The 24,188-nt window shown below is 41.9% G+C and overlaps 1 protein-coding gene across 1 annotated transcript in view; it reads left to right on the plus strand.

Moving 5' to 3' along the window:
- Window positions 1-16,272, plus strand: part of PDSS2 (decaprenyl diphosphate synthase subunit 2) — a 263,125-nt gene extending 246,853 nt beyond the window's left edge. The window contains exon 8 of the mRNA XM_040238568.1: window positions 15,436-16,272. Coding sequence (XP_040094502.1) covers window positions 15,436-15,594 — 159 coding nt within the window. The 3' untranslated portion in view covers window positions 15,595-16,272. The remainder of the gene's footprint in view (window positions 1-15,435) is intronic.
- Window positions 16,273-24,188: the final 7,916 nt, after the last annotated feature.

Below are 24,188 nucleotides of genomic sequence, written 5' to 3' on the forward strand. Positions count from 1 at the left end.
TTCCAATGAATATTCAGGACTGATTTCCTTTAGGATGGACTGGTTGGATCTCCTTGCAGTCCAAGGGACTCTCGAGAGTCTTCTCCAACACCACAGTTCAAAAGCATCAATTCTTCAGTGTTCAGCTATCTTTATGGTCCAACTCTCACATCCGTACGTGACTACTAGAAAAACCATAGCTTTGACTAGATGGACCTTTGTCGCCAAAGTGATGTCTCTGCTTTTTAATAAGTAAATAAGTCATTCTAAGTAAAATAAGTCATTCTAAGTAAAAAGGAAATTTTTATGTTGTTTGTGATACATTTCACAGTTTATTGTATTAAAGGTTTTAATTACTGTTTTTCATTTTGTACCAAGTCTTGCCACTCAGAAGCTGGCAAAATCATTCAGTTGAAGCACAGTCAGCTTGAATCTTAAAGTTGTGTGGCACCTTGGAGGCAGCCTTGTCCCACCTTCCTCTTCAGCTTAGAGTTTCATTTATACCTTCTCTGATGTGGGCATCTAGTTGCTGAGGACTTTCAATGATAGGGAGTTTATAGCATGTCAAAAAAAAACTATTTGTTGTTAGACAACTCTAGTCATTTGAAAGCTCTTTCTTACTTGTAACTGAAATTGAAGCTTCCCAGAAATTTCACCTGATTGCTCTTTGTTCTGTTCCCTGAAGCATATAAAATAGGACTGCTCCTTCTTCCATTTAATTGCTTTGGTAGTTTGAGGATGGGTTTAATATCTTCCTTTAACCTTTTCCTCCAGGTTAAGCATTCCTTGGATGACACATTTCCAAATACTAATTCATCCTCATGTTGGACCCCCTATCTATCTTGTCAGTGTCCCTCTTGAGACATGGCACCCAGGATTTGAACATAGTTTTGTAAAAATGATTAGCTATCAAAGACTGCAGTGAGACTGTTCTTGCCTGTCTTTTGGACATGTGCATCTGTTTATACTGCCAAGGTTTGCATTTGCCTTTTTTTTAGTATCTGCGTCACAGTTTTGGCTTATATACAGAATGTCGTTATCAAAGATTCTCAGCATTTTTCTATGAGTCACTGCCAAACTGGGGTTTACGTTTTTATAATTAGTTTATGAAACCTAAATGCTCAACTGTACAGTTTCCCTGTTCCATTTCATCTGGCTAGTATCATCTATTGCTCAACCTGTCAAAACCATTAAAATTTTGATGCTGTCCATGTGTTAGCTTTTTCTCTTGACTGTGTGACATCTGAAAATTAAAATTTAACCTGCATTTCTTCCCCATTATCTTTAAATCACTGTGATAAGGTAAAGGAACCAAGTACTGAGTCTTGCAGTACAATACCAGCTATCACCTTTCTGCTCAATATAAATCCACTACTAAACATTTTCTAGGAATAGTTGTTTTACATATTTGAATCCATATTACCAAACTCTAATACAGATCCTGTTTCTCTTTCTTATCCATGATGAATATCTGAATGTACTCTACTATTTCTGAAGATAGCAGTCAAGTTAGTATCAAAAGAAAAATGAGATTGTTCTGTTATAATGTGCTCGTTGTGACCCACCTATCCTGGGGCTGTGATCACCACTGCTTTTTCTCTAGAGTTCACAATCAGTCTATTAACCTCTTCTGGATTTTTGCCATAATTTTCATAAGTTCACGGATCTGTATTACAGAATGCACATTTGTCCTCATTTTTTTTGTCCAGTATTGGAAGGCATTAGTCATTTGAGTCTCCCATTTCTGACATTTCTCACAGTCTTTCAGTAGCTGGGAAGACAAGTTATATGCATTCCAAGCTTATGAGAGCAGGACAGAGGTGGATGGGTGCGTCTGTGAAAGGGCTCTAGACCAGGAACTACATCTTCAGAGGAAGATGAAATGAGGAGGAAGGCAAAGAAGGAAAGTGTCAGAGAATGAAAACTGGACAGGAATATCAGGTAAAGGAAGTGAGAAAGCTGCACAGCTGTTTGTCTTAGAGGATAATACGATGTTTAGAGTGGGAAGAGTGGGTGGCCTTGGAAAGCTAAGGACACCAAAAGCCAAGATGGTAGCTGTATCCAAGGTTCCGTGACAACCTGTAATGGGCTATTTGAATGCATAATATCTTACGCATCATCTTTAAAGGCCTGTCTTCGTGGAATTCAGTCTTTACAATTTTGAACTCATTCTTCAGTTGTTCTGTTTCCTTTGTCTTCTTTTAATAGTACATTATCTTTTGCAAATATTTGTACATACTTGTTCTTACTCAGCATACAGCCTTTACATTTCAAAGCCCCTCATTTTTGTGTGGGGTGCCATTGCCGTCTCCGATATACTGTCTTACAAGGTAGTTATTCTCAGCAAAGATAAGATTAAAATTCTGAACATACAAAACATAGGCGATCCATATTAAAGAGAGAGAGTTGTAAACAATCACTTTTACCGTATGGTTCACAAGAAGGAAGAGGATGCTTATCACCGTATAGAAAAACTAATGAAGGAAATGCCTGGATTCCTCACCCCCGGGAGAGGCTTGCCTCTCCTCTTAATTCCTGAGTATTCAGGAATTAGTAAGGAACAGAGAATTCCTGACAGATCCAAAACAGCACACAGGAAGCCTCCTGTTAAATGCTTCCTGACAATTCCCCCTATTTTATTATATTTGTAAAAAAGCTCTTGACCAAATGAGTTTGGTTAGTATTAACCAAGCTTATAGAAAGGCGACAGTAAACAACAAATATAATGATCAAGACAGTCACCAAAGTTACAGTTCCAGACCCGATACTGTGGGTAATACTTTGAAACCATCCTCATGGGTCTAGCCCGGATAATTTGTTCAGCTAAAGTTTCCAAATTAGGAGAAGAGGGCAGATTTTTAGAAAAGTTTTAAAGGTTTTTTTTTTTCTTTGCAGTAATTGTACATTCAGAGAGGCATCATCATGTATATTTTGTAAATGAAATTTGATTTGTTCCCAGTTGTAGGCACTATGATGGAATTGAACAGGAGTAACACAAAATTGAGTAGCTTTAAGAAATAGAGGGGTTAAGACAAGTATATAGTTTGCAATTAATACAAGTTACAGAATGTAAAAGTCTTATTAAGTTGTAAGTTTTCTATGGCTATAACAAAAGGAAGTGGGACACAGGCCTGTATAAAATATGGCTGATTATAGTGAAAGAAAGAGTTACTGTGACCATGACTGGTCCCTATGAACTGTCTGGTCCAAGTCCCAAGTTCTTCCGTTTTCTAGTGTTTGCAGCAAGTTTCCAAATGGCCCATTGTTCAGGCTCACTCTGTTTATCGAGGACGATCCTAGGACGAGGTGGGGCTAATCCACCGTCAAGCCACTCAAGAAGTCCTTTGACATAGTAATGTGCCATCATAGCGTCAGTGACCTTCCATATCACACACAGTGTTCTTAATATCATCTGAGCAGTCAGATAAACACATACCATGGGGTCCCCAATCAACAATTGTATGATTAGCCACAAACATTGATTTTCTTGATTTGGTTTGACATGTCCCAACGAACAGGAGTATAAGTTTTTATAAGAAAACCCTTTGAATAATGTTCTTTGTTCTTTCCCTAACTCTTTCCCTAAAGTCTCAGTAGTATAAACATGGTTTACAGACAAAGAAAGGGCAGTAAATAATCCAAACAATGTCTGAAAATCTTCTTTTGGAGGCAGGACGAAAGCCCAAGTTTGTCGGCTGACATTTATGCACAATTTTGCTGGACCCATGCACAAGGAAAGGACTTCATAGCCTAAAGAAATGTTAATTAGTTTTCTTTCCTCCCTTTTCCTATCTAACCCTTTCATGTACTAGGGAGAAGGCATATGTATAGTCATTAGTTGAAAAGATTGGTCCTCTCTCTGTCCTTTCGACCACCTGTAATAGAGGGGAGTTGGGTATTAGTCCAAGCTTGGGTTGGGGGGCGGGGTACAGGCCAGAAGACTGAGCATTGCCATGAGAATGTATTCAGGACTCAGAGGCAATCCCTGTTGAGACCAAAATTTTCAGCTCGATTAGTAAGGGTTTTTATTTGTCCCCAAGTGAGGATATCATAGGGGTGATGCCGCCGAGGGCAGTGCTTTCTGGAGATCTTTAGAACAGACATAGCCCTTTTAGAATTTCTTCTTCCTGGGGTTCTTGTTGTTTCATTTCCATTTTGAATGCCAGGGGCCCCCTTGGGTCAAATCTTAAGAGGTTAAAAAATTTAAAACAAATATAGCTGTATTAATGATAGTTATAGGTTTAGAAAATATCTTATGTTGGAATCTAGTAAAGGCTTCTTTAGATAAGGAAGACAGTAGTGTACCTATGTATCCCTCCTTTTTAAATTTTTTTATTTGTAACTTTAGTGTGTGATGTGTTTGACTATGTCTTGTGTCTGTGGATTATAAAGTGAAAGTGAAAGTGAAGTCGCTAAGTCGTGTCCAACTCTTCGTGACCCCGTGGACTAGCCTACCAGGCTCCTCTGTCCATGAGATTCTCCAGGCAAGAATACTGGAGTGGGTTGCCATTTCCTTCTCCAGGGGATCTTCCCGACCCAGGGATCGAACCTGGGTCTCCTGCATTGGAGTCAGATGCTTTAACCTCTGAGCCACCAGGGAAGGAATACCTGTAATATGTATAATAGGAAAAGATTGTAAAAATTGTTTAAAGTGTCTAGAAATATAGGAAGGGTATAATATGTTGTATAGCCTCACTGTGAAGAGGTGTGGCCCAGATAAAAGAGGAATTTGTGTCTATACAGACATGTAGGAAAGAAAATGGAGAAAGTTCAGGGCAATGAGTTACATCCATTTGTCATAGTCCAGTAAACCACAAGGATTAATACCTTGTGTGATGGGTAGAGGTCTACAAGTAGAGCAATTACTAATAATTTCTTTAGCCTGGCAGTATGGGATTTTTCATAGCTGGTGTAGTGAGTCAGCATGTTATGTAACAGAGCTTGCTGTTCCTCTGGAGTAGCAAAGGAAATCAGTTTATCATCTTGTTCATTATCATAAGTCATGGGGCCCGGAAGACAAGAATGTGTTCGAATATGTGTAATGTAAATGGGAGAATTGTGGTTTCTAACAACAGATTGTAGTTCAAAAAAGACTTGTTGAATAATAGGGTGATTGGAGTTGATGGTGGAGGATTTTATATTTTTTAATACAAAAACAGAATATATAGAGTCAGAGACTATATTAACGGGGTAAGGATGTAGGCAAGTAACTTAAATAAGAGCATGTAATTCATTTTGTTGAGCAGAATGAAATTTAGTATAAAAGACTTTACATTCTTTCAGTTCAGTTCAGTCGCTCAGTCGTGTCCGACTCTGCGACCCCATGAATCACAGCACACCAGGCCTCCCTGTACATCACCAACTCCCAGAGTTCACTCAGATTCATGTCCATCGAGTCAGTGATGACATCCAGCCATCTCATCCTCTGTCGTCCCCTTCTCCTCCTGCCCCCAATCCCTCCCAGCATCAGAGTCTTTTCCAATGAGTCAAGTCTTCGCATGAGGTGGCCAAAGTACTGGAGTTTCAGCTTCAGCATCATTCCTTCCAAAGAAATCCCAGGGCTGATCTCCTTCAGAATGGACTGGTTGGATCTCCTTGCAGTCCAAGGGACTCTCAAGAGTCTTCTCCAACACCACAGTTCAAAAGCATCAATTCTTCGGCGCTCAGCCTTCTTCACAGTCCAACTCTCACATCCATACATGACTACTGGAAAAACGATAGCCTTGACTAGACGGACCTTAGTCGGCAAAGTAATGTCTCTGCTTTTGAATATGCTATCTAGGTTGGTCATAACTTTTCTTCCAAGGAGTAAGCATCTATTAATTTCATGGCTGCAGTCACCATCTGCAGTGATTTTGGAGCCCCCCAAAATAAAGTCTGACAGTGTTTCCACTGTTTCCCCATCTATTTCCCATGAAGTGATGGGACTGGATGCCATGATCTTAGTTTTCTGAATGTTGAGCTTTAAGCCAATTTTTTCACTCTCCTCTTTCACTTTCATCAAGAGGCTTTTGAGTTCTTCACTTTCTGCCATAAGGGTGGTGTCATCTGCATATCTGAGGTTATTGATATTTCTCCCAGCAATCTTGATTCCAGCTTGTGTTTCTTCCAGTCCAGCGTTTCTCATGATGTACTCTGCATAGAAGTTAAATAAGCAGGGTGACAATATACAGCCTTGACGTACTCCTTTTCCTATTTGGAACCAGTCTCTTGTTCCATGTCCAGTTCTAACTGTTGCTTCCTGACCTGCATACAGATTTCTCAAGAGGCAGGTCAGGTGGTCTGGTATTCCCATCTCTTTCAGAACTTTCCACAGTTTATTGTGATCCACACAGTCAAAGGCTTTGGCATAGTCAATCAAGCAGAAATAGATGTTTTTCTGGAACTCTCTTGCTTTTTCCATGATCCAGCGGATGTTGGCAATTTGATCCCTGGTTCCTCTGTCTTTTCTAAAATCAGCTTGAACATCTGGAATTTCACGGTTCACGTATTGCTGAAGCCTGGCTTGGAGAATTTTGAGCATTACTTTACTAGCATGTGAGATGAGTGCAATTGTGCAGTAGTTTGAGCATCTTTGGCATTGCCTTTCTTTGGGGTTGGAATGAAAACTGACCTTTTCCAGTCCTCAGCCACTGCTGAGTTTTCCAAATTTGCTGGCATATTGAGTGCACCACTTTCACAGCATCATCTTTCAGGATTTGAAATAGCTCTACTGGAATTCCATCACCTCCACTAGCTTTGTTCGTGGTGATGCTTTCTAAGGTCCACTTGACTTCACATTCCAGGATGTCTGGCTCTAGATGAGTGATCACACTATCGTGATTATCTGGGTTGTGAAGATCTTTTTTGTACAGTTCTTCTGTGTATTCTTGCCACCTCTTCTTAATATCTTCTGCTTCTGTTAGGTCCATACCATTTCTGCCCTTTATCAAGCCCATCTTTGCATGAAATGGTATCTCTAATTTTCTTGAAGAGATCTCTAGAGTTTCCCATTCTGTTCTTTTCCTCTATTTCTTTACATTGATCACTAAAGAAGGCTTTCTTATCTCTTCTTGCTGTTCTTTGGAACTCTGCATTCAGATGCTTATATCTTTTCTTTTCTCCTTTGCTTTTCGCATCTCTTCTTTTCACAGCTATTTGTAAGGCCTCCCCAGACAGCCATTTTGCTTTTTTGCATTTCTTTTCCTTGGGGATGGTCTTGATCCCTGTCTCCTGTACAATGTCACAAACCTCATTCCATAGTTCATCAGGCACTCTATCTATCAGATCTAGTCCCTTAAATCTATTTCTCACTTCCACTGTATAATCATAAAGGATTTGATTTAGGTCATACCTAAATGGTCTAGCAGTTTTCCCTACTTTCTTCAATTTGAGTCTGAATTGGTAATAAGGAGTTTATGATCTGAGCCACAGTCAGCTCCTGGTCTTGTTTTTGTTGACTGTATAGAGTTTCTCCATCTTTGGCTGCAAAGAATATAATCAATCTGATCTTGGTGTTGCCCATCTGGTGATGTCCACGTGTAGAGTCTTCTCTTGTGTTGTTGGAAGAAGGTGTTTGCTATGACCAGTGCATTTTCTTGGCAAAACTCTATTAGTTTTTGCCCTGCTTCATTCCACATTCCAAGGCCAAATTTGCCTGTTAGTCCAGGTGTTTCTTGACTTCCTACTTTGGCATTCCAGTCCCCTATAATGAAAAGGACATCTTCTTTGGGTGTTAGTTCTAAAAGGTTTTGTAGGTCTTCACAGAACCGTTCAACTTCAGCTTCTTCAGCATTACTGGTTGGGGCATAGACTTGGATTACTGTGATATTAAATGGTTTGCCTTGGAGACGAACAGAGATTATTCTGTCGTTTTTTAGATTGCATCCAGGTACTGCATTTCGGACTCTTTTGTTGACCATGATGGCTACTCCATTTCTTCTGAGGGATTCCTGCCCACAGTAGTAGATATAATGGTCATCTGAGTTAAATTCACCCATTCCAGTCCATTTTAGTTCGCTGATTCCTAGAATGTCAATGTTCACTCTTGCCATCTCTTGTTTGACCACTTCCAATTTGCCTTGATTCATGGACCTGACATTCCAGGTTCCTATGCAATATTGCTCTTTACAGCATCGGACCTTGCTTCTATCACCAGTCACATCCACAGCTGGGTATTGTTTTTACTTTGGCTCCATCCCTTCATTCTTTCTGGAGTTATTCCTCCACTGATCTCCAGTAGCATATTGGGCACCAACTGACCTGGGGAGTTCCTCTTTCAGTATCCTATCATTTTGCCTTTTCATACTGTTCATGGGGTTCTCAAGGCAAGAATACTGAACTGGTTTGCCATTCCCTTCTCCAGTGGACCACATTCTGTCAGACCTCTCCACCATGACCTACCTCTCTTGGGTTGCCCCACGGGCATGGCTTAGTATCATTGTTAGACAAGGCCGTGGTCCTAGTGTGATTAGATTGACTAGTTTTCTGTGAGTATGGTTTCAGTGTGTCTGCCCTCTGATGCCTTCTTGCCATACCTACCATCTTACTTGGGTTTCTCTTACCTTGGGCATGGGGTATCTCTTCACAGCTGCTCCAGCAAAGCGCAGCCACTGCTCCTTACCTTGGATGAGGGATATCTTCTCACCGCCGCCCTTCCTGACCTTCAAAGTTGGATGGCTCCTCTAGGCGTTCCTGCGCCTGGCAGCCACTGCTCCTTGGAGGTGGGGTTGCTCCTCCCGGCTGCCGCCCCTGGCCTTGGGCGCAGGGTGGCTCCTCCCGGCCGCTGCCCCAGACCTCTGAAGCGGGGTGGCTCCTCCCGGCCACCGCCCCAGACCTCTGAAGCGGGGTGGCTCCTCCCGGCCACCGCCCCTGACCTCGGACGCGGGGTGGCTCCTCTCAGCCGTTCCTGTGCCATTGCAGCCTGGCACTCTTGGCTGCTGCCCCTGACCTCGGATGTGGGGCAACTCCTCTTGGCCACCGCCCTTTGGGCATGGGGTCCTCCCAGCTTCTGCACCTGACCTCAGACGTGGGGTAGCTCCTCTCGGCCGCGCTTGCCACCTGCACTTAGTGCGCCGGCCGCAGCCGCAGAGACCAGAAAGAAGCTTTGGCATTTTTAGCCCCATCTATATAAAAAACCTCAGCCTGAGGTATAGGCTGTGAGCTGATAATGCAAGAAATAATAAGTTCCGTATTTTTGAAGAAATTCCACAGCTTACCAGAAGGATAATGAAATGAAATTTCTCCAAAATATTCCAGAAAAGCTTTTGGAAATCGGTAGAAGTTTCTAAAGTGTTCTCAAATTGAGATTTATTGATAGGTATTACAATTTTATGAGGATTGGAGCCAATTAGAGTTTTATTCCTGTTGCTTTTATTGATAATGATTAGAGCAATTAAATCAAGATAGGATGTAAATGACTTTATTTCCCTAAAACGGGTATAGATCCGTTCTACTAGGTGTTTTTGTTGGGCAGGAAGTCCTGTGGGAGAATGAGGAGAGGGGAACATAAACAATTCTAGAGGTAAATCTAGTTTGATGTGAGTAAGAAATTGTTTTTGTAATTTATTTTGCACCAAATAGAGTTCCTCTCCTGCCTCTTGAGAAAGTGAACAAAGGCTATTTAAATCAGGATCTCCTTTTAAAGTATTAAATAGGTTATTCAGTTGATAATTAGCAATGCCTAAAGAAAGTCTAATCCAATTAATATCACCTAAGAGCTTTTGAAAATCATTTAAGGTTGATAATTTATCAGTACGGATCTGAGTTAGTTGGGGAGTAATGCGTTGCCTATTAACAGCAAACCCCAAGTAATGGTAAGGTGTAGAGGTTTGAATTTTTTCAGGGGCAATGTTTAATCTAGCGTTTTTAAAGCATAGTTGAGCTATATCAAACATGTTCAGTTTTTAAGATAGATGGAGCTGAAAACAATATACCATCCATATAGTGAATAACAAGAAAGTTAGGAAACTGCTTTCTCACAGGCTCAAGGGCTTTGGCTGCATAGCCCTGACACATGGTGGGAGAATTCACCATCCCTTGTGGCAGTCCAGTCCATTGGTACCATTTATGAGGTCCGATATGATGAGGATAAGGGAGAGAGAAAGCGAATCTCTCTAGGTCTAAAGGGTGCAAAGGTATATTAAAAAAGCAATCTTGTAAATCAATAATAATAATATGCCAATTTTAAGGAATAGTGGTAGATGGTGGGATTCCTGGTTGTAATGCAACCATAGGTTTCATAGATGCATTAACTTTTCTAAGGTCTGTTAGGAGATGCCATTTGTTAGATTTCTTTTTTATGACAAAAATAGAGTTCCAAGGAGAATAAGATTCTTCAATATGCTTTAATTCTGGTTGTGTATCTATAAGTTCCTTAGTCACCTGTAGTTTCTCTTTCATGAGGGGCCACTGCTCTGTCCAAATAGGTTTGTCATCAATTCAGTTCAGTTGCTCAATCGTGTCCAACACTTTGCGACCCCATGAATCGCAGCACGCCAGGCCTCCCTGTCCATCACCAACTCCCGGAGTTCACTCAGACTCAGTCCAAGAGTCGATGATGCCATACAGCCATCTCATCCTCTGTCGTCCCCTTCTCCTCCTGCCCCCAATCCCTCCCAGCATCAGAGTCTTTTCCAATGAGTCAAGTCTTCGCATGAGGTGGCCAAAGTACTGGAATTTCAGCTTCAGCATCATTCTTTCCAAAGAACACCCAGGGCTGATCTCCTTCAGAATGGACTGGTTGGATCTCCTTGCAGTCCAAGGGACTCTCAAGAGTCTTCTCCAACACCACAGTTCAAAAGCATCAATTCTTCAGCGCTCAGCTTTCTTCACAGTCCAACTCTCATCCATACATGACCACTGGAAAAACCATAGCCTTGACTAGACAGACCTTAGTCAGCAAAGTAGTGTCCCTGCTTTTGAATATGCTATCTAGGTTGGTCATAACTTTTCTTCCAAGGAGTAAGTGTCTTTTGATTTCATGGCTGCAGTCACCATCTGTGTGGTTAAAACAGTATAAATCCAATATGATAGTTTTAAAATATCATCGCTCCAAATACATGCCCCAGTGAGTGAGGTACTCCCAAATCTGGTTAATCATTGAAGTGACCTAAGAAGTACTTTTTTAAGGCCTTACTGAATCCATTTCCAGGAATGAGGTCTAGGTATCTGTATGTTAAAGCTCCCCAGGTGAATCTTATATTCAGCCAGGTTTAGGAACTCCAGCTTAATGAGTCTTGTGTATTTTTGTATTTTTCTGTTTTTGTATTTTTTTGTATATTATTTTTGTATTATTTGTATTTGTATATTTGTATTTTCTGTTTTGTCTTTTTCTGTATTTTCCAATATTGTATTTTTCTGGATGAACTCATGGCCTATTCTAATTTATAGTAAAAATGGATCTCAGTTATGCCCTATTAATTATATATGAAGGATTTCCTTTGAACCAGTAGTTTATGTTTAGTTGGTGGAAGTGTATACAGATGCCTATGAAGAATAATATTAATGCCCTCCATGAAGGATTAGATTACCAGTGAGTCCTGAAATGGGACTTTTACACATGGAAGCTGTTGAGTCCTTGGTATGCAAAGCCTTGTGAGCCAGCTCTGTGGAGAGCAGATTGGAGTATTAACTGGAAGTAGAATAGTCATGGAAAGGAGAAATTAACTCTTTTCAGGGCATGAGTAACTTTTAGAGATGTCCTCCTGGGTGCTTGTGTGTGTTCAGTTGCTCAGCTGTGTCTGACTCTGCGACCCTATGGACTGTAGCCCATCAGGCTCCTCTGTCCATGGGATTTCACAGGCAAGTGTACTGGAGTGGGTTGCCATTTCCTATACCAGGGGATCTTCCTGACTTAGAGATTGAACCATGTCTCCTGCACTGTCAGGCAGGTTCTGTACCACTGAGCCACCAGTGAAGCCCTCCTGAGTGCTGTTTTGCCCTAATCTGAATTACCCTTCATTGTAGGATTAAATGGGCTTCCCAGGAGGTGCTAGTGATAAAGAACCCACCTGCCAATGCAGGAGGGCATGGCAGCCTACTTAAGTATTCTTGCCTGGAGAATCCCATGGACGAAAGAGCATGGCAGGCTACAGTCCATGGGTCGCACAGAGTCGGACATGACTGAAACGGCTTAGCAGCAGCAGCACCAGAACACTGTACAACATAGCCTGCTCCTTTCAAAATGGCAGTATCGCAGCGGGAGGAAGAAGTTTAAAGCGTCATAACAAATGAATGAAGTGTGTGAACCAGGATTTATTACAGTTTCGGGATGGGGGACAGTGGGTGTTGAAAGGCTAAAAACGAAATTTTGGAGCCAGTTGGGAAAATTTACAGGTAGACTAGATATTACATAATAGGAGGGTATTACTGTTAACTTCCTGAACTCTGATAATAGAGTTCTGGCCCTGTAGGAAAATGTTCTCATCTTAGGAGATACTTCTCAAAACAAGGGTAAAGCATCCTACAGCTTGTGGTGCATCCAAGACATGTCCTGCCAGCTCAGAGCCAATTGTTAAATATTTAAGAATTTTGTGATTCTGCAACCCTTGGTAGCTTGAAATCCACCATGATGGGAGTATGCAAACCACAAAAGCTACAAGATCTACAAAATCTACAAGGACTTTTTTCTCCTCTAGAAAGTTAATTTCTCCTCTGGAGAGTAATTAAGCAGCTTACCACTGCTTATAGCTTACTTTCAAATGATTCAAAAAACTTACATACAAGTAGATAGGACAAAAATAGCAAAGTATTAATGATTGTTGAGTCTCGGTAGAGGATATGTGTTCTGCTAGTCCAGGAGTCACAGACTTCCTGTAAAGGCCAAAGTGTAAATATTTTAGGCTTTGCAATTCATACAGTCTCTGTGGCAGCTGTTCAACTCTGCAGCTCTGCCGTTACAGCGCAGAAGCAACCATAGACAATACTTAAATGAATGGGCATGTTATGTTCCAGTAGAACTTAATTTATAAAAACAGGGAGGCCACGTTTGGCTCAGTTCAGTCACTCAATTGTGTCTGACTCTTTGCAACCCCATGGACTGCAGCACGCCAGGCTTCCCTGTCCATCACCAACTCCTGGAGCTTGCTCAACCTCATGTCCATCGAGTCAAGTGATGCCATCTAACCATCTCATCCTCTGTTATCCCCTTCTCTCCCTGCCTTCAATCTTTCCCAGCATCAGGGTCTTTTCCAATGAGTCAGTTCTTCGAATCAGGTGGCCAAAGTATTAGAGCTTCAGCATCAGTCCTGATCTGAGCCTCTGGTCTGAGCCTATAGGTTGCCAACTCCTGAGCTAGTCTTTCAACTTTTCTGTGCTTTTAAAATATTCAAGGGACTTCCCTGATGGTCCCATGGTTAAGATATCATGCTTCCACTGCAGGGGCCACAGCTTCAATCCCTGGTTAGGGAACAGATCCTTCATGCCATGCAGTGCAGCCAAAAAATAGAAAAGAAAAATAAAAAATATTTGATAATAAAAAAATTTTAATAAAGTTCTTAGGTTGGTTTTCAGAGCGCACCCCCCCGCCCCGCCGACCCTAGTTCCCCTAACACTTGCTAATGAAAATAAGAGGTATGTCCTTTCTTTTCCTTTTTTTTTTTTTTAAATCTTTAAGCTGGTCTAATCCAAGTTCAACTAGCTGTGAGGTTGTTATGCATCAAGCTAAAATAGACTTGATCTTGGTGGCTGGAGTAGCTTTCCTGGCAGTGGCAAAGGGCTTGAGGAGGAAGAAGAATTAAGTCATTCTGAATATCTGTAGTGTTTTAGACACTGTCAAACACCCTGTACTGTCTCATGCAGTACCCACCCAGCAGTCCTACAAGTGAAGTGAGTGAAAGTCACTCAGTCGTGTACAACTCTTTGTGACCCCATGGACTATACAGTCCATGGAATTCTCCAGGCCAGAATACTGGAGTGGGTAGCCTTTCCCTTCTCCAGGGGATCTTCCCAACCCAGGGATCGAACCCAGATCTCCTGCATTGCTGGTGGATTCTTTACCAACTGAGCTATCAAGGAAGACCTCATCAGATGCAAGTAGGTTCCCTAAGTAATGATGAAACAGGGAAAGGGGAGAAACAAGGAAAGGGAAGAAACAGGCCGAGAAAGAGCTAGATAGATAAAGGACTTCCATGCCTCATGAAAGAGCTTGGACTTCTTTTTTTCTTAGAGCTCTTGGAAGGCAGTGGAGGGTTTTAAGCAAGATCATATTTGCATTTTATAAAGAGCTCCTTGGTAGTGTGAAGGATGGAGTCCAGAGGGAAAGAGCTGGTAGTGGGAAGACTCTGCAGGAGTTGATTGCCAAAATAACTCAGGCGAGGGATGATGATAGCCTGGACTCATGTGGCAATGAGAGTGAAGAGCAGATGGTAATATGGGGGCTCTGTATGAGCTAGGATGGCTGGGACTTAGTGAGTATATCAGTCAAGGTAGCCACAGACAACTTGACAGTCTCTCCAGACCACAGACAGGTTTCTCGCCCACACGACATTCTGCTCTGGGTGGAGAGTCTCCATGGTGCTCACTGTGGTCACTCCGGTCCAACCCGAGGAACTTTTCCAGTGAGACCAGCTGATGTACCAGAGGGAAAGCTCTGGCAGGACTCCCATGGGTGGCTAAGTGCTACAGCCCAGAAGTGACACACACCATTCACGTCTCATGGACTAGAACTTGCCAGTGGGCCTCACCCAACCGGGGGGTGTGCAGAAAGTTCAGCCATGGGTGAGCCATGGTGCCGGAATGGATGAAGGAGAACTCCCAAGTATCTGGTTTAGGGAGTGGGGCAGACATTAGAGGTTTTCACTGAGAAAGAAAAGATGGAATGGGGCAAGGAGAAGTGGACTGGCCAAATCATTATAACTCTTCTTCAGCTTTAGAGTTTAACTATTGAATTGGTCCTTTCTGGTTGTCAAGGAGAGGGATTGGAAATCAGCTCCATTTGTGAGCAAGAGTTGACCTAATGCTTTACAAAAGGCATTTTAATTCATTTGCCCCAGAGTCTTACAGCTTTAGTAATGTCGTGTTCAGATCTACTGTGTGTCTTTCTTGAATTTTCATGTGAACTATTGTGTCAACATACAGTGTAAGAATATTAGTTATTAATAGGATGTTAATGAAGTCTTCCTCACCTTAGAATATCGGGCTGCTGAATTCAAAATGCCGGAGATGTAAATGTCCTTCCACCTTCCTCACCTCCACCCCCTAGCAGGCCTCACTTCAAGCTATCACAGGGTGGCAGTTGGGGAGGAGGTGTAATTAGGCTGATTGGAGCCTATTGTTCTGCTGTGGAGGGCTGACACCTAGCAGCCTTAGGCAATGTTAGTGCCTCCAAATCCATGGGGAATGATGTCCTCTTTAACCTCAAAAGCAGAAACAGTGGATCTGTTCTGTTTCTCCCCTTCTTTGTTTTCCAGCTCCCCTCCCCAGTTTAATTTTGGTACCTTAAAGACTGACTTTTTCTGTGCATTTGTTTCTTAACAGTTGCGAGAAACAATCAAAGCTGGCAAAGGTGTGACTTCAGCTATTGACCTGTGTCGTTACCATGGAAACAAAGCATTGGAGGCCCTGGAGAGCTTTCCTCCCTCGGAGGCTAGAACTGCTTTAGAAAACATTGTGTTTGCTGTGACCAGATTTTCCTGACACCAAATTAAAAAGACTGTTGTTCGTTGGCTGAAAAAATTGGGGAAGGAGGTGATCGGGAGAGCTTTCATGATGAAATATCTAAATGTATTAATGACTTCAACAATATATACATTTTTTTCCTTCTTCTTTTTATCACACTGCTAAATGAATACTGCCTTCTTTTTGGAACTGCTGCAAACAAAATTAGAAGAAAAAAGGTCAAGCAGTTTTCAGTTGTCATGCCAGAAGCACACTTGAGGCTTCAGTAGCAGAAATAATTAATGAGATTCGCTCCTGTGACCTCAGCAAATGGACAGGAAATAAGTCCTTATTGATTGGACCGAGCCAGGGATGGCGCCAGGGTGGTGGCCTGTGGTTTTCCTTCTTGAGAGGACAGGGCAAGCTGGGAGCTGCAGGTGTCAAGAGAAACGCTATCAGTGCCAGCCAGGGAGGACTGTCAAATGAAAACCCAGTGACCAATTTGTCATAATGGAGGGTAGTCTAATGATTAAGAAAAACACATGCTTTGTCTTCTTGCAACTATGTCTTTGTATTTATAGATACAGTCTGGATATACTTTTTGCTTCTTGGTTTTTGTAAGATTTAGGGGAGGGGGGTGGAAATTGTTGAAATAATAATGCCAAATATTTGAAGTAGTAGATTAAAATGTTGTCACATATTAACTTGGTTATTCTAGAAATTGCCTGTTTTTCTTTCTGGACCAGATTTTTTTTCAAGTGCATTTCAAAGAACCAAACTTGTTTTTTTCTTTTAAGCTGAACAGGGTGCTTTTTTCCTTTTTTTTTAAAGTAAATGTATTCATTTGTAATACTTTGATGTAAAGAATACCCTTAATTTTTACAAGCGTCAGATATGTAGTTGTTATACTGGGGAATTCATTGGTGAGTTTTGTTTGTTTGCTTGTTTTTAACCTCAGAATGTCAGATTTTGGTCTTGAACCACAGACTTCCAATTACAGAAAGAATTGCAGTCTCACAGGCCTGCAATCGGACACTGTCTCTATGTGGTTCATAGGAGATGATTTTTGCGGTTTGGATGCAGGCAATATGAGAACACCGTTGACAAGAAGGCTGAGTTTACATAAATGATCTAGGTTGAGACTCAGCCACCTTTCTTCCTTATGTGGTGTAATTACAGCCCTATCTGGAGACATCGAACACAGCAAACAGATTTTATTACCTACTTCACTCAAACACTGTAAGTGAAGTCACTTTAGTTAAATTCCTTCTCCAAAAGTTACAAAATCGTTTTAGCAGGACCCAGCATGTGGCATGCAATGAAGAGAAAATGTAAGTTACAGAGGTTAAGGTATTGCATTATGAAATATTTTTAAGCATACTTGAAACATTGTAATTGTGCAGTTTACGCTACTATAATTTGAAGGCCTATAGATTTAGCTGAAGAGTACACAGCACTCTTCTGTTTGAAATGTCTTTTCTCACAGAAATTGGCTTAATTAGTAACTATGGTTAGATGCTTTAGATCAGACTAGGTTTTAATCATTAACTTCCACAAAGGAGGAGGCTTGCTTTGTGTTCTCTGGCTGTGCAGGAACTTCAGCAAGCTGTAGGTTTTATCAAACAGATGGTCAGGCACCGGGGAACACAGCACAGGATTCTAGGCTCTTCCAGGTTTGCTTGAGCCCCAGGTTCCCCGTGTGACCTTGAACAAGGCACTTCCCTCTGAGCATCTATTTCCGCTTTTGTAAAATAAGGTTAAACAGGGAAATACATGAAGTCCCGTCCACCTTTGCTTTATTGTCGAAAAATTTCCCATTTCTGACTCTGTAGATAACAGAGATGCTATGTGAGGTTCAGGGAAGAGGTGAAACCCAAAGAGAAGTGATGAAGGAGTGCATGAAACGTAACGGCTGACTTCTCGCCCAGCTGCCCCACAGGTGACCGAAAGAATTCCCAGCTCTCCAGTTGTGTGACTTACAGTCTTGAACGCGCTTCAGCACCCGCCTTTCTGCTTTCTTTGGTACATTTCCTACCTCCCTCTCATCTTCCCAGAAACCCTGCCAGCCTCTGTTTCCTCTCCTGGACCTCGTGTCCTGGCTCCCTGGAAGCAGCAGCTCTGCCCTCACTGTAGAGTGACAGCTCTGCCTTTGTTAAACCTCCTGTGTTGGCTTAGTCACTCTAAAGTATTAAACAGTGATGGTCTTCTCCACTCCCCTTCTTCAGGGATATTTATTTATTCATCCATTCGAAACCCTTGTAATGTCGGACAATCTCTAGGGAGAAATTTGGGCGCGGCGAGACACATTTCATGATGCTCCTTTGGCCTGGTGCCAGGGCGCTGTCAGGCAGAGTTGGTGACTTTAGCGCCACCTCCTTCCCCCTCTGCATCGCCGTCCAGTCTCCTGCTCGAGGGAAGAATTCATTCGTTAGCCACTGTCCTGCTCCTTCCACCTGGACTTGCGAACCTCACTCACTTCAGCCCCTGAGCCACCGGACTTCTGCCTCCCTGTAGGTCTTTTCTTCAGGCTTAGTGAGGGCTCTGCGGGCATGCCAGGCACTCTGCTGAAGGCTTCAACAGTGCTATCTTATTCGAATCCCATAGCTACTCTCTGGGGCTAAGACTTCTCCCCCATTTACAGATGCAGAACCAGCAGAGAGGACCACCTCTGCCTGACTGGCTTGCCTTCACGCTCCCCTCCCCACTTTAAAGCCTTTCTAGACAGCACCTCTTTCTCTCTTCCTTTGCTTCTCTTTCCAGATAAGACTCTGCTTCTTTCCAAAGGTGCTTCCCAGGTGGCGCAGTGGTAAAGAATCCACTTGCCAGTGCAGGAGACGCAAAAGGCGCAGAGACTTGGGTTCCATCCCTGGGTTGGGAAGATCCCCTGGAGGAGGAAATGGGCACGCCACTCCAGTATTCTTGCTTGAAGAATTGTATGGACAGAGGAGCCTTGTGGGACTACAGTCCATGGGGTTGCAAAGAGTCAAACATGACTGAGCACGCATGCATCTATTCACACTCTTTCCAAAGATCTTCAGCCTGCAGCCTCCTGTCTCATGTCTCTGGTTTTGAGTCTTGGGTTTCCTCTGCTGGCTATGAATATGCTCAGTTCTCCCTTAAATGAAATATCCCTCACTTCCCCTGTTTATCTTTCCACCTCCACTCTTTTCCTCCTAGCATTAGCAGTACACCTTCTTACAGGCTACTGTTTAACCTTTGCAGTTCATCATTCACTGAATTCACTACTGGGTCCCCACCATCTGGACCAGCACTGGCGCTTCAGATACTCAAAGATATTTAAATCTATCAGGTCTCACAGCACTGCTCCACAGAGATGCCTTCTTCTTGCTCACAGGTGGTGGCCTCACTGTAAAATTTACAGCCATACCCCTGCACACAGCCATCCTACATAATTTTACGTAGCCAACTGCAGCTTCCTCTCGCCCCCCAGCACCTGTGACCCACTTCCACTCTTCTCAACTACCCTTCTTTGGTGTCTCACACATCTCGCTCTCAGTTCCACCCGTAGAGACATTCTTTTCTAAAATGTGAGGTTCTATTTCCCCAGGGACTACAAAGCACTTTCCTGTGCCACTGTCATCTTCCTTTAATTCCCCCAACTTAGAAAAACAGTTTCTAAAAAACAGTTATCAATTAGATACTGATTAGATAGTTATTTGCCATATTCCCTGGTGGCTCAGATGGTAAAGCGTCTGCCTGCAGTGCAGGAGACCCGGGTTCAATCCCTGGGTCTGGAAGATCCCCTGGAGAAGGAAATGGCAACCCACTGCAATACTCATGCCTGGAAAATTCCATGGATGGAGAAGCCTGGTGGGCTACAGTCCATGGGGTCGCAAAGAGTCGGACATGACTGAGTGAACTGCAAATTAATTACTCTGAAAAAAGATAAGGATTATGACTACCATTAAACTTGGTTGTGTGCTTTACTTGATGACATTAAATCTGCATCATGTTTTTCTGCTCCTATAATGTAGTTACCTAGTCACACCTAAAAATAAATGATGGGTTACACTGTGTGCCTGATCCAGGTCTCATTCTCTGAAGTCTGAGACTGTCTCTTATCTACATTAATGTTATTACTATGGCCTGGGATGCAGGTGAAACCTATAAACCTGGGGTAAAACATGTATACTTCAGTGCAGAATGCTCCAAAAAGATGTAGACCTTTTTTAAGGCCAAGAACCCACAACACAATGAACTTAGGTGACCAGAAAGCAATCTGAATAATCCTTAATGATATTTCAAAACCTGATAAGTTGCTGTAATATAGATCTCTCTGGGCAAGAAGGTTTGGGAAAATTGTGTTTAATCAACAAAATTGCAGCTAAAGGATACTTGTTTTTCTCGCTCACTTTTTTTAAGACTCTAACTAGAAATTCCTTGGCAGTCTAGGGGTTGGGACTTGATGCTTTCGCTGCTGTGGCCTGAGTTCAACCCTTGGTCAGGGAACTAGACCCTGTAAGCCAAGTTTCATTGCCAAAAGAAAACAAAAAAAAAAAACAAAACTCTTAACTGAGCAGCGGGTCCATCACATATACAGAAAACTTGCTTTTCAGAAAACTCTTTTCACATTGCTTCCTAGATTTCTTAGTTTCTGGAAGACTCTTTCCGCCCCTTCATTTGTCTTCCCACTGTGAGATCCTCTTGTTAAGGTCTTACCTTTCTGACCAATAGAAGTTCTGGGATTTATCTTTAGAATGACTGCCTCTCAGTCCGGAGAAGGCACGCCATACCTTTGCTAAAACCCACAAGGACGGAGATAGATCGAATTGATTTTTCAGTCTGTTTAACTGTGAGGACACAATTGTTACTCCATTATTAATAGTTTCCATTACTGTTAGTCACCTTTTAGTAATAATAAAATTATTTGCACTTTCTTTTTAAAACATGAAGCAATCTAACAAGACAGTCTTTTACCCCTTTCTTCATTTCCTACCAGTCACACTACTCCCTTCTCAAATTAGCTGTTTTATTCTTTCAGAACGGTTCCTGCCTTTCCATGAAGGAGGTAACATACTTTTTAAAAAGAAGGTCACCTGCGGAGACACCAGAGGGGCCAGAACAGAGGGGTCCACCTCTCCTTTTAGCTCCCCGCCTGCCCTTGGAGCTCTGAAGTACTAGGTTTTAGGCCTCTGCTGGTGGAGGAATGTTCTTCTTCAATATATATTTCTTATTTGTCCATAGAAAGGGAAAGTTTCGCAGGCTTTCATTCCTTTTTCATAGAAGCTATTTCCATTTTCATGGAAAAGCTCTATCAGCTTTCTCTCAATGTGGCCTGTTCATTGCAAAGACTGAAATTGTACCTGTCACTGCGTCCTGTGAGCAGATGAGTAGGCTCCCGATTGCCCTGACTGTTGTTGGGAAGATTTCACTTTTTGATGCATTTAAGTAAATAAACACTTATGAAGAAAATTTGAAAGATAGAAAAACATTATTCTGAATCTCACCATGCTCACATAATCAGTATCACCATTTCCTTTGTATTTCTTCCAGCCTTTTCTGCCGTGCCTTTTTTTTTTTTTTTGCCTGATTGTAATTATATGCAATAGTATCAATTCAGTGAAGTGAAGTGAAAGTGTTAGTCGCCCAGTCACATCCAACTCTTTGCAACCCAATACAAAGAGCCCGCTAGGCTCCTCTGTTCATGGGATTTCCCAGGCAGAATACTGGAGTGGGTTGCCATTTCCTTCTCCAGGGGATCTTCCCAACCCAGGGACTGAACCTGGGTCTCCTGCACTGCAGGAGGATTCTTTACCACGTGAGCCCCCAGGGAAGCAGTCTTCATAACCACTGTGAATAAGTAGCTTAAATTCTACACAAGGCACCTTGAATTTCTATTCTGGTTGGTTTCTCTGAGGTAAATGGTAAGTCCACCTCCCAACCTGCTACTAAGAAAGCCTCTGTCATAGAAAGATAATGCCCCTGCAGGTTCTCCACAGCAGCAGGTTAAAGCTGTAACATAAATTCCCTTAAAACTCTTCAACCTGAATGGCAATCTTTTCTGTTGGTGGTTCCCATTCCTTCAAGATGACGCTCAAAATAGACTGACACCTCCGTGCATTTTCCTCTTGCTTCACTGCAAGTTCTCAGTAAGCCACACTTCTGGAGGAAGACTTCTTCCTTGTCACTGAAGCTAACTATCTCCCAGGACAGAAAAGGCCCTTGGGCACTTGTGGTAGGTTCTGCTCTTGGCCAAGACCATGTAGAAATCATTTTCTAAGAATTGATAAGCTATCTTTGCTTCTTCAAAGACTTAGGAGAAGGAAACTCCTCAGGTTTGTTTGACGGGAAACAAAATAACCTTTATCTGACTTAAGTCTTTCATGCTGTGACAGCATGAGCTTACTGTGTTTTGTATTGTTATGTTTTGTTTGAATCCTATTTTTTGAAAGCCTTCAAATGGATGAGAAAACAGTATCATTCTCAAAGAATTAAGCTATACCTGCAACCTTTCTTTCCTTAAGTTAGTCTTCATAACTTTACTATTTGCATCACTCGTCACTTTCCACATTTCAGTGAAGTCCCCCGCCTGCCTCCTGCCTTATATCGTGAATTGCAGTTACTTAACTTGTGTACATGGAATATGATCAAGTTAATTGTGAACTTCCCAATTGCTGCCTATTTATGCGGCTTTGTCCTTCTCTTTCTTTTTATCCTCTTTTTTGAAAATTTAAAATTGCTTTCATTACATTTTTAAAAGCAACTTTATTGAAGTAAAATTTACACATCATGAAGTCCATCTAGTATAGGGATACGATTCAGTGATTTTCAGTAAATTTGCAGAGTTGTGTAAGCATCACCACAATTCCGTTTTTAAAGATCCTTTGTGCCCATTTGCAGTCAACCCTTCCTCCCGTCCCCAGTCCTAGGCAGCCACTAATCTACTCTCTGTCTCTATAGGTCTGCCTTCTTTGGACATTTGATGTAAATGGAGTTTTACAATACTTAGTCTTTTGCATCTGGCTTCTGTCACTTGGCACAATGTTTTTGAGGTTTATCTATGTTGTGGAATTAATCATTATTTCATTCATTTATTGCTAAATAATATTCCATTGTACAGATACATTATATTCCTTTATCCATTTCCTAGTTGATTGGCATTTGGGTTATTTCTGCTGCTCACCTGTTATGAATAATGCTGTTGTGAATCCTTGTGTACAGGTCATTGTGTAGACAAAAGTTTCCATTGCTCTTGAGGAGATCCTCAGGAGTAAAATTTATGATAAATTTATGTATAACTTTTTAGAAATTGCCAGACTGTTTTCCAAAGGTATCATTTTACCTTTCCAACACATGCGGGTTCTGATTTCTTCACATCCTTGCCAACTCTTGGTGTTCCCTTTTTTATTATAGCTATTCTAGTAGGAATGAGAGTATTATCTCGTGATTTTTGCTTGCATTTTTCTAGTGACTAATGATGTTTAAGCTTCTTACGAGCTTGTTAGTCATTTATATATCTTCTGTCTATTGAGATCTTTTGCCTATTTGTTAATTAGGTTCTTTATCTTATTATTGTTATAAACATTTTTTTACGTATTCTGAATATAAGTCCTTTATCTGATATATGATGTGCAAGTACTTGCTCCCAATCTATGGCTTAAATTCATTTTCATAATGATTTCTTTTGAAGTGCAATGTCTTTAATTTTAATGAAATCCACTTTATCAGTTTTTTTCATCTATAGATCATACCTTTCATGTCATATCTAAGTGATCTTTGCCTGACCCAAAGTCACAAAGATTTTCTCCAATGTTCTTTTCTTAGAGCTTTATAGTTTTGGCTCCTACATTGAAGTCTGTAATCCATTTTTAGTTAGTTTTTGTATATGGTATGAGGTAAAGGTTTAAATGGGGGTGTCTCATCCTCAGCACCGCTGACACATTGCTCTGGGCCATTCTTTGCTGTGAGGGTTGCCTTTGCATTGTTGGAGGTTTTAGCAGCATCTCTGGCCTCTACCCACTAAATGCCAGCAGCATCCTGCCCCTAGCTGTGACAACCAGAATCATCTCCAGAAATTGCCAAATGCTCCCTGACTTTGGGAAGCCAAAATCTTCCCCATCGAAAACCACTGGACTAAATTAATTAGTTTTGTATGTGGATATCCAGTTGTTCTAGAACCATTGGTTGAAAAGATAATTCTTTCCTCCTTTGAGTTCCTTTGACAACTTTATAGAAAATCAGTTCAGTTCAGTTCAGTCACTCAGTTGTGTCCGATTCTTTGCGACCCCATGAATCACAGCACGCCAGGCCTCGCTGTCCATCACCATCTCCCAGAGTTCACTCAGACTCACATCCATCGAGTCAGTGATGACATCCAGCCATCTCATCCTCTGTTGTTCCCTTCTCTTCCTGCCCCCAATCCCTCCCAGCATCAGCGTCTTTTCCAATGAGTCAAGTCTTCGCATGAGGTGGCCAAAGTACTGGAGTTTCAGCTTTAGCATCATTCCTTCCAAAGAAATCCCAGGGCTGATCTCCTTCAGAACGGACTGGTTGGATCTCCTTGCAGTCCAAGGGACTCTCAAGAGTCTTCTCCAACACCACAGTTCAAAAGCATCAATTCTTTGGCGCTCAGCCTTCTTCACAGTCCAGCTCTCACATCCATACACGACCAC

Source organism: Oryx dammah, unplaced genomic scaffold (assembly GCF_014754425.2).
Source record: "Oryx dammah isolate SB20612 unplaced genomic scaffold, SCBI_Odam_1.1 HiC_scaffold_4, whole genome shotgun sequence".
Lineage (NCBI taxonomy): Eukaryota > Metazoa > Chordata > Mammalia > Artiodactyla > Bovidae > Oryx > Oryx dammah.